Source organism: Sylvia atricapilla, chromosome Z, assembly GCF_009819655.1.
Source record: "Sylvia atricapilla isolate bSylAtr1 chromosome Z, bSylAtr1.pri, whole genome shotgun sequence".
Lineage (NCBI taxonomy): Eukaryota > Metazoa > Chordata > Aves > Passeriformes > Sylviidae > Sylvia > Sylvia atricapilla.
This window is the reverse complement of record NC_089174.1, coordinates 23930083-23940955: the sequence shown is the minus strand read 5'-3', so window position 1 is coordinate 23940955 and position 10873 is coordinate 23930083. Positions and strand designations below refer to the sequence as shown.

The 10873-nt window shown below is 49.4% G+C and overlaps 1 protein-coding gene across 1 annotated transcript; it reads right to left on the bottom strand.

Annotated features, from left to right (window-relative positions):
- Positions 1–982: 982 nt before the first annotated feature.
- On the bottom strand, positions 983–10252 carry LOC136374245 (serine/threonine-protein kinase PAK 3-like). The gene is made up of 11 exons (XM_066339548.1): positions 10160–10252; positions 9749–9883; positions 9224–9274; positions 8962–9129; positions 8467–8636; positions 8105–8167; positions 6231–6348; positions 5297–5396; positions 4631–4827; positions 2485–2622; positions 983–1072 (listed from the first exon to the last, which is right to left on the bottom strand). Exons 1-11 carry the CDS (start codon positions 10250–10252, stop codon positions 983–985), a joined length of 1323 nt encoding a protein of 440 aa, XP_066195645.1.
- Positions 10253–10873: the final 621 nt, after the last annotated feature.

Below are 10873 nucleotides of genomic sequence, written 5' to 3'. Positions count from 1 at the left end.
ACTGCTCACCCTTCCCAGGAGCTCCAGGGCAGCCGGCACAAGAGTAGGAATCCTCAGCCAGGGCTGCAGCCCTTGGCTGCTGTTTGCCTTTCTCTCCTCCCGTGCAGACTGCAGGCGGCCAATGCCACCCGTCTGTGCTGTGCCCAGCTTGGCTACGCTTCCCCTCGGGAGCAGCCAGCTGCCCGCTGGGCTCTGAGAGCAGAGCCTTCACCCGGTCCTGGGAAGAAGCAACCAGGGCCTTGCTGCTGCCTCCTGCAGCTACAAGGGCCTCCTTCCAGCCTGCCCCTGCCCAGGCTCAGGCTGCTCCGGGCTCTGCCAGGGGCCTCCGCCCTGGCCAAGGCTGGGCCCACTCTCACCTCACAGTCGCTGACAGCTCTGCACCGCAGGAGACCTCTCCGAGCACCCTCATTGATCTTTCTGACTTCTCACTTGAGCAAGACTCTCCTGCAGCCAAAGAGACTGCACTTCGGGATACCCAATCCAAGTGGCAGGAGCCCAAATGCTCTTGAGTCGCAGCTGAAGACTTGCATCTGCACACGATCTTTGGGATGCCTCGCTCCTCCTTTGCTTTTGCCTGCAAATGCCACTGCCCTTTCTGCCTCAAAGAGAAGTACCACAGGTGTGCAAAATACGGCCAGCGGGGCGCATTCCAAAGGCACGGTGGTCTGGAGAGGAAGAATGAAGAAGAGCCTTCCGCACTTTCAAGGCACACCAGAGAAGCCCTAAAGGGCACTTTGCACCTTTTAAAGGCAGCGGACAACTCCGAAGGAGATGCTGAGCTTATTGACATGGTGAGAAAGAAAGGAATCTTCCAGATGAGCTGAAGTTGCAGAAACTTTATTTCCTTATTTCCTCTGTTTATTTCCTTATTTATTTCCTTTATTTCCTTACAATGCTACTCTGTAATCCTACTCTACAATGCTACTCTACAATCCTATTCTAAGCTGCTTATGGAGATCATGTCGTGATGGTATTGTTACATTCATTTCTCCCCCTCCTTCTTCTTCTTCTTCACGGAAATGATGAGCGGTGCCAGGATGAACACTGGATTTGGTGATGTTACAAATGGATGCTGTCCACAGGAAGAAAACAAAACAAAACCGAAAAACAAAACATAAAACAAAAAAACCCAAAACAAACCCCAAAAATCAGTGTACCATGACTTTCCAAGCTGAGTGTTTCACAGGCTCAATCAGGGTCCCTCTGGTTCCTAGAAAGACCCATGAACAGCACCAACGGGACAATCTGCATCTACAACTTCATATGAGGACCTTGCCATCATAGGCCAACCTGGCCCAGAATCCCACTCATCTGTTTATTCTGTGGCATCTTCATCTTGATGGGATTTTTGCCCTGCCAGGGCACTAGAAATGGTGCTTTCTGGCCCTGGGGTTTCTTCCTTTCAGCAAACTCCAGTGACTCATATGGGTCCCTCTCTTTGAAGAACAAGCACTGTGCTGATTTCCACAGGGAAAAAGAACACTGCCTACCTTTCCATGCCCTGCCCCTCCTGGGCTGGATGGCACCTTCCTTCCCAGCAGGGACAGCCGAGTGGCACTGGGTCTTGCACTTCTCTCTCTGCCACACAACCTGGCAGTAGCCCTGGGGCAGTTGCCATTGGCTTGACCGTGCCAGGCAGCAGAAGGGTCTGGGACAAGCCCCCCTCAGCTGTCCCTGTTTGTGTGGCAGAAACCTCCAAGAGTGGGGATGGGAGCATAAAAAGCAGGGCCCCTTAGAGGCACCCAGTGAGCCCCCCACAGCCCCCCTTTCCCACAGGCAGATCTTTGACTGCTTGGCTGGGACTGGTTTCCTTGGGCTCTTCCACCACTATTTCATGCATCTGTACTCCACATTGCTCTACTTCAATTCTTTGCCATTAGATAAAAATGAACACCCCACCACATTACAAAACAGGGCAACAGAAACAGTCAGAGGACCGAACACCTCTCCCCTGAGGACAGACTGAGAGACCTGGAGTTATTCAGCCTGGACAAAGAAGAATAGGCCCCAGGGAGACGTGCTTGCCCCTTTCCAACACTTCAAAATGGCATCTGAGGGAAAGCAGGATACCTTTTTTACCAGCTCCAATTCCAATAGAATGTGGGCTAACACTTTTGAACAGAAAGGGGATCGAGTCAGAGTAGGTCTAACAAAGAACCTGTTTACTCAAAGCATGGTGCAACACTGGCACAGGTTGCCCCGAGAGCTGGTCAGTCCCTGCAGCCATTCCCGGTCAGATGGGACAGGGCTCTGAGCAACCTGATCTCTTTAAAGATGTCCCTGCTCATTGCAGGGCACTTGGACCAGATGAACTGTACAGGTCCCTGCCAGCCCAGCCCACTCTTGCATGCCTCAAGCTTCTCATTTAAACAGCACCGGGTGTGGAAGTGAGGAGGAGGGGAGCTCATCTGATGCCTTGGACTTCAGTGGAGGAGGAGCCCATCCCTGGGACACTGTTTCACCTGGAGCCCCTTGGCATTTTACCTGCAGCAGTTCCTTGGCAGACCAGCGCCGCACCTCGTCCGTCTGCAGGCAGCAGCTCAGGAAGTCACGTGTCCAAGGTGAGAATAGGTTGGGCTGCCGCAGCTTTGGTCTCCCTCTTGTGGCTATCAGGAGTTGAGGCTGGGGAAAATGGAAACACCAGGCTCCACCTGCTTCTTTCCCAACTGCTCTCCCAGATCCCATTGTTTAAGCTGTGCAGTGGCAGGTTCTGCCCTGGCAAAGAGGCAGAGATGCCTTTCCTTTACCAAGAAAAACCCCAACCCCGATGGAGCCACAACTTTTCCAACATCCAGCAGATCTTGCAATGGCAGCTATTTCATTGACTGATCTAGTCAAAGGGAAGTACATCAGCAAGAGCATGTTTCCTTCCCTGAGGGTTCACAGCAGCTTGACAGGCTTTTTGGAAGAGGGACTTTGCTAGTCTAACTAGCCCTACACTTTCCAAGGATTATTACATGAAAGGCATCTCTGCACTGCTTGTTGGTCCCTTACACACAGCTGCCGTGAAACAAAACTCATCGGGCCTTTGTCCCATTCCAGAAAACAATGTAAATTGGGAGAAAATAAAGGAAATCCACCAGGCACACCTCAGGTATGGAAACAAACATTGGGATTCTCATATTCAACACAGACACGAAAAGATGCCCGCAGAAAAGTGTTGGGATGAAAATGCCTGCTTGGGCACACAGGAGCCACCTATAGCTCTATCTCTCAGCAGTTTACAAGTTTCAGCTTCTTTATGCAGCACAAAGGGAACCTTTTTGTGGTCACATCAGAAGGAGAAGCACCATCCCTATGATAACCCTCTGCTCATTTGGATACTCAAGTCAATGCATCAATGGTGTCCCAGCACAGAAAGTGCCGGGCAAGAAATGGGAAGTTTTGGCAGGCTATCCGCATGACACTAGGCTCCAGCCTGGCCTCTGTAAAAACATCCATCACAACATTGACAGCTCTGTGCTGGTGGCACTGAAATAGATGGTGACTGAAAAGACTTTGTTACTATCCTCTTCAATCCAGAGGAAAATTGCCAAGCCTAAACCAGCAAACATACTCCCCTTGAGTACAAAAAAGGATGGCAGCTTTCTTTCCTTTTCTCACACGGTTAGAGGTCACAAAGGGGGTTTTATCCTGTCCCTCCAGCTGAGCTCAGCCACTGGACGTGGTGGGGAGCTGGAGTGCTCAATGTCATTAGAACTGTGCAACCCAGGGCTGTCCCAGCTCCTACGGTAAAGGAACAGCGCCGGTGTCAACAGCACACCTTGGATCCCAGCCCCAGGCACCTGAGTGCAAGCCCATCGACTTGTTAAAGGACCGAGAAACAGCCCAGGCTCTGGCACACAATTCTAACTGCAGTCGGAGAAAAACACATCCTAAACTTACACAGGCCACCCAGACACATGACAGAATGATGTAGAGATGACTTGAAAGGCTGAAAATTCGGAAGACTCCACAGGCTTTGAGAAAGATGCTACAGCATGGAGAAAAATGGCTGTACTGTGATCAATAAAACCAAACCAAACCAACCAACCAACCAAATAACAACAGCAACAGCAACAAAACCCAAACCAAAAAAACCCCACAACAACTAGAACTGATTTGGGATTGATTTGGTGGTGGGTTTGTTTGGGTTTTTTTCTTCTTTGGTTTTCCTTTTCCTTTTTCTTCCCCTTTTTCTCTCCCTTTATCATTTGCTTTTGCTTTTTTTTTTTCTTTTTCTCTGGATTTTTCTTTTACCTTTTACTTTTTTTCTTACGTTTTCTATAAAATGGAAACTGCAAAGATTAAACTTCTCTTTCAAATGGTACTTATAACACATCTAACCATTCCACAGGAAAATTCCTTTCCATCCAAGACAGAGCTTCCACAGTGTTCAAAAAGCAAATGCCAGGCATGGCGGGAGGGCAAAAAGGCAGGTTTTCTGAACTGGTTACCTGCCACTTCCCTTGTGATGCAACCAAACCTAGAGCAGATGCTGATGTGCTGCAGGGGACATTTTCAGAAGGGGACCTCCTAAAAAGAGGTGGAAGTGATGCCAGCAGATGGCAATGGGATTTTGTCCAATGACACACACAGAACATGGGCCAGGTGAGAAAGACAGCGGGATCAGAGAGTATTTGCACCTTACCGAGACAGGAGTTTCATTCCAGTAAGGAACTTCTCCTTCCACCATTTCAATGCCTACGATTCCAATAGACCATACATCAGCTTTAGGGCCATACGGTTGACCTGTTAAAACTTCAGGTGCCATCCACCCAGAAGTCCTGCCCACTGAGCTCTGCCTACTCTGCTCAGGGAGGAGCTGAGCAAAGAGGCCAAAATCAGCTGTGGAGAAAACAACACACAATGAAAGCCAACTCAGATTAGGAAACCAAGCCAAAGAATTCTCCACTCTCAATCTAAGAATGTGCTGTTGAATCTGCTGGAGAGCTGTCCACACTTGGTTTCCTCGGGGTTGAAGCCAAGGAAGTGTGGTCTCAGCCACTTCCAAAAAACCATCAGGTTTTTAAACACTGCTCACAGCAGTGTCCTTTATTCCCCTAAATTACCTTTAGGGGAATAGCATGTCACTCTCCCCCTCTGGAAGGGGCACAAACACACAGACCAACGGCCCTCTTGACTACTGCTTGTGGTTCCTTGTCACACCTCTGTGCATGTTGCAATGTGCCTTCAGCTTGCAGCAGGGGCCCCTGCACTCCCAGCAGCACCATTTTTGGGGAGCTGGCAGTCACTCAAACAGCAGCCCCACACCGTATGTGCTTGGAACCCTGCAGCTGACTAAGAATACACTGACCCAGCTTGACAGAGCCATCAATTCTGAGAAGGATGTTGTGGCTCTTTACATCTCGGTGGGTCACGTGGTTTGAATGAAGAAAATCCAATCCTTGCAGGCACTGAGAGAGAGAAAACAGGAGGGCAAAACTTAGGGATGTGATTTCATCACACAAGAAAAGAAAAAGCCCTAAACATTCCTTCTCCAGGGGAATGGGGCATAATGCAGAACACAGTGCCACAGAGGAAGAGCTTGCTGCTCCAACACTAGCAGAGCAGCACCTTCCTAAGAAGAGGCATGCCAGCATTTGAAAGTGCAACAGCAACTGCTTTTGTTGACTACCCTCTGCAAACCAGCCAGAATGACTGCTGCCACGGGTGTGTGTGTTCTCTTCATGCAGAGGACAAATGAGGGTTGCCAAGAAAGTAAATGTCCCTCCCTTTGTTGTCATATAGATCACTTTTGGCTGGGAGGCTGCATGACAAAGGTTTTATTGCTGGCCTCAGCACCGACTTGCAAGTATCACACCAGTTGCCTTCTATGAGCAGAGAGCATTTTGGCTGTACTACTATCCTGTTCAGCTGAGGATTGTGAGAAATTAATCTCTCTCTTTTGTTTGCTGTTCCTTTCCAATCCTGCTGCCATCGTCTTTGCTTTTACAGGCAAGGAATGCAGTGCAGACAGACTTGAGGTAAACATTTAAAGAGGCAAGGTGGAGAACAGCAATTACAAATACAAGAGATAGAGGGGGAGTATGACAGCAGGAGATAAGAGTACCGGAAGAGAGTACAGTGAGTGCAGAGGCCCTGGCAGGCAGTTCACTTGAGATGCTCTTGCTTGCCCATAGCATACCAGCAATACAGAAAGGCTGCCACATGCAATCACTCCAGCTCTGAGCCCCACTTTCCCACATCATCCTGCCCAAGCCCTGAGGAGCACAGATGGGATCGCTGACCTGCCGACTGATGGCTGCCATCTCCTCTTCTGAAAGGCAGGTCTTGCTGATAACATCACTCAGGGTGCCTCCATCCATGTACTCCATAACCAGCCAGAATTGCTTGTCTACAAGGTAGCTGAAAGGAGGAAACAAGGGGGTGGAGATCAACACAAGTGGCTACACTGCTTTCAGGGTTGACCCTTGTTTCCAGGTCCCTCTGTGACGAGAACAGAAAAAAAAGGAGTGACGTTGCCTCTAGGCTGTGCAGTGTTTGCAATCTGTTTCTAGGAGAAAGGCACAGCTATGAAAAAGGAGATGTCTTAAATGGCCAGCAAATGAAAAATGCAGTTTAGTAAAAGGCCAGATAAAAGCTGCATGTTTCTGGAAAAGAAGAAGCTAGTCCTTGTGGCATGCCAAGCCATGGAAAACAGGGGACACAATCCAAGGCAAATCCTTGTTTAGTTTATCTGCACCTAAGAAGACACTTGAAAAAAATCAAGCCCCAAAACAACGGGGTGGCAGTGAAATTGCAGACCACTGATTGACTTAGATACGACTGATCCAGGTTTTTGAACAGTTTCCAAACTACTGGTTCCAGGGAAGACTCAGGCAGGCAAGATGCCCTCTCTTCCCATCCACTGGAGATGAGCAGAGCCATACTAATTAACCAATAATGAGCAGCTCTATTTTCTGCCAGTGACCAAAGTGGGTTTTTACCTTGCATGTCTTACAACTCTTACAACCTAAAAATGTAGTGTAATGTAAATATGAAATGGCTTCTGCTGAAATCCTATTGGTTCTGTCGTTCAGAGGTCCTGAGCTCCTGCAAGTAACATGCAGATGTATTTACTGGCAGCCAGAAATGAGAATTCAGGCGTCAGGCTGTAGCCCCAAAGAGCAGGGAGATTCTCTAGGAGGCACCACCTTTGCTTTAGCAATTCTGCAAGTGAGCGCGTCCTTCTCTGAAAGGAACCGGCTGCGCTCCTTGCCTTCTTTCTGGCAGCTGAGAGGAACAAAGACTGTCCCAAATGCAGTTTGCAGGCTGCCACCAGTCTGTGCTTCTTGTGCCTTTTCAGCACAGCTCTACACACAGCTGCAGCCAGATCTCCGGGCAGAGAGGAAAGCCCCCGAGAGCAGCAGAGTCTGTGGGGTATGTTGACATTTACCTCTCCTCCCGTGGCAGTGTCGAGCACTCTACAAACCTCTCCAAAAGTCCTAGAAACAAAAGAGCCACAAAGAAAGGAGAAACCGTTTAGATCTTGCAGTGAAAGCCAGCCCAGACAGGAGATCTCTGCCGTAAATGCCTGAAACCTGCAGGAAGCAGGAGGGCTCTGTCAGGAGATAGATGATGCATTTTGCTCTCAAGTGCCTGGCCACCAGGCCCGAAGCATTGAGGGTTACTGCCTCGGCTCAGAAAGAGAGCTTCCTCTTTCTTCTCAGGTTTCAGTTTCTAAACTGTGCTGTTCTAATCCTGACCATGGAGCGTTTCTTTCAGCAAACTCCTGGAAAGAAATGTTCCTGAGAATGGTTATGTCACAGCTGTGATAGGGGGCAAGTTGGTCTTTCAGGCAAGCAAGATTCTTCTCCCTCTATTCCTGTGGCCAGCTGATTTGGAGACATACAAAACTGCTAAGGAAATTAACACAGAGCTGTCCCACACTTGAGAGACCAGGAGATCTACCAGGTCCTGTTCCTTGCTGCAGGCAAGACCTTGGCACTGTGGAGATGTCTTTGACAATGCCTTCTGGCCAGGCTCACAAATTCCAACCGGTACTGAGAGATGGGACAACGTAGCCTCAGTGCCCGAGCATGTTGGCAGCTTGCCTGACTTCAGACTGGAGAGATATTCCGCCAGGAAACCACCGGGCCCACAGTTTTGTGGTTGGACTCACCTGCTGTCGATAGTTTTGAATTTGCTGTATTTCGTCATGGGATTTTCCATGCTCACAATTGTCCTTGAGGGAAACAAAATTCAAGAAGCTCACTTTAAAGCAGAGATCCCAGCTTCCAGGAGCCACAAAAGGCAGCCCCGTTGTGTGGGGCTCTGATGCCTATGCGGTCAGCTGGGTAGCAACAACAACAACAGCCAGATAGCTCTGAAGCACAGATGGCCAGCAGAGACTGGTTTTCTACAGAAGTTCCTATGGGGAATCCTAACTGTCCCTGTGATATCAAACTGAGGGGGAACATTTGCTACAGCTGTGCTGACACGTGCACACAATACACTGCCCCTCAGGCAAGAAATACACCAGACATACTCAGCAGCTGCAAGGAGTCATCCTCAATCGGCTGTTGCTGAGCAGCAGCTGTGTCAGTGGTGGAGATGATCCAGCTGCCCGGGCTCTGCTTCTCAGCTTGGGGAGCAAAGGCTCCTTGACACACAGCTGCTGCTGCTGCTGGTTTGCTGAAGGAGCCTGTGTAGATCTGGGAAAAGAAATGAGTTTGTTTCAGAAAGGTGGCTGGCAGAGATTACCCTGAGATCCCATTCCAAGTGCAAGCCCTTAGGAAGATGCTGTCAGCCACATGCAGGGTTCTTAAAATGGATGTTTTGGATGTGCACTTCTCTTTGACTGGATGGGCCAAAGCCAAAGACTGGTTTTACTGGAGCTCCTGTCCTAATTCATGTTTCCAGTGTCATGGATTTTCTGAAGGAGGACTGCTGCAGTGACCACTCCACTTCCTCCCAAGGACTCTTTACCCCCTCCAGGGGCTGCAGACACACTTGCAGCTCCTTGTTCAAATGTCCTACCTCTTCCCACTGAGTGCCCTTGTCCTTCACCACCTTCACGTCATGCTCAACCTGCAGCACTTCTGCTGGAGACAGTTTCGGTGCCTCACACCGATCTTGGGGCTCATACTTGCCAGTCATTAGCTGGAAGCCTTTGCAGGATGCCCGGTGAGTTGTCAACACTTCCACCTCAAGTCAAACAGAACAAAGCAGTCAGAGACTACAGCTTGTCCCTGTTAGCCAAGAATCATCAGCTGTGAGGAAAGGGAAAGAAGAGATTTACAAGGGCTACAGACAGCTTGTTTCCATCCTCCATCTTGGTCACCACGTTCCACTGTTAAAACACCTCAAGGAAACAGGGAGAGCAGGAAGAGGCCAGTGGGAATCAATTTGAATGACTGCTGGCCAAAAGGCCAAAGGACTCGTTCCATTGTGCAGGGCAGCAGTTGAGATTCAAGATCCCAGGAAGTGTCCTTCAGAATGGCTGTGACAGACACTACAGCAGGATGGCGCTCAGAGGCATCAGCCCATTTGCCTGCTGCTCGGCAGTGGAAAGTCAAAAAGGGCAGAAAGCACCAGCTTGGTGAGTGTGGTGGTTTTTGCTCTTTCACTCACTTGCTTTTGTAGAACTTGGGAGGGGATTAAGTATTTCTCTGATGATTTTCATTTGTTCCTCCAGCCTCTTCTGCCTTGCCTTGATCCTAGCCTCAGTTTCCTTCAGCCGTGCTTGCAGCTCTTCCTTGATGTTTTGTAAAAAACAGGAGAGAGGATTTTTCATCAGTGCAGTAGCTACCACTCTTTCACTCACCTGTTGATCTTCCCTCTGCTGATGGAGATTCATCTCCTCTTGGATGCTCCTCATGTCATCCTTGTCCTTCCTCTTCACTGCCTTGATGTCACTCTGAGCTTTGGGCAGCTCTGCTTGTGGCTCTGCCTTGATGTTCTGGACACACAAATGCAGAGCAAGTGACAGGGAGCTGCCATCCAGCTCAGCTTTTTCCTCTTTCAGCCTCCAAATCACATTCACTCAGCCACTTCTTTCTGCTTCCCTGTCAATCTCTGCTTCCATTGTCAACCTCTTTTCCCACTGCTGATATCTGCAGATTACAAGGCTCTCTGCTTTCAGTGCCAATGGACTCCTGGCCTCCTCAGTCCCAAGAGCTCCATTTGATACCCCTGTTCCTGCCCTTCACTCTGTCACCTGCTGAGCCAGACCTACCTGTTCGTACTCCTGTGGCTCTTCCACATGCTGCCTGAGGTGTTCTTCCTGCTCTTGGGCTGGAAACAGCTCTCCCTCAGTCTGGCATGGCATCTCTGATAAAGCAATCTGCTCATGCCCGTTCTCTGGAGGGACCTGCACAGAAAGCAAGAGAAGATGAATTTCAACTTCCAGTTCAACATCTGTGGGCAAGGTACTCTATGACTGATGGGCTCACACATTCCCAAAGCACTGTGCTGCTGCTCTCCTGGGTCATTTTCTGCCCATGGGGAGGCACAGATTCCAAAGTGACACTGGCAGTACAATCAGGTTCCATGTGGAACTGAAGCTCCAACGGACCCTCAGGCAGCTGACAGGAAAGGTGTAGCATTTCTCAAGGATCTGGTGAGGGCCTCCCTCCACTTCTGCTTTGTCCTGTTTTTCTTTCTGTAGTGACTGACACCCAGCCCTGTCCCACGGCTCCATCCTGCCTCTGCAGGTGGCTTCCTGTGTGAGCTCAATCCTTGTGAGAGACACTTCTGCACTTCATGTAATCTTCAGTCCTGCACCACCATTCCTGCCTTTCTGACATCTACACTCTTGTTGGAAATCCTGCACATTCAGGAGATAAGGATGTGTGCAAAAATCTTCTAAAGGAGGTTAGAGAGCCTCTGGAGCCACCTCAGCTGATGGCGAAGGTCCAAGGTGTTTATTCTCAAAACTCAAAATTCTCTT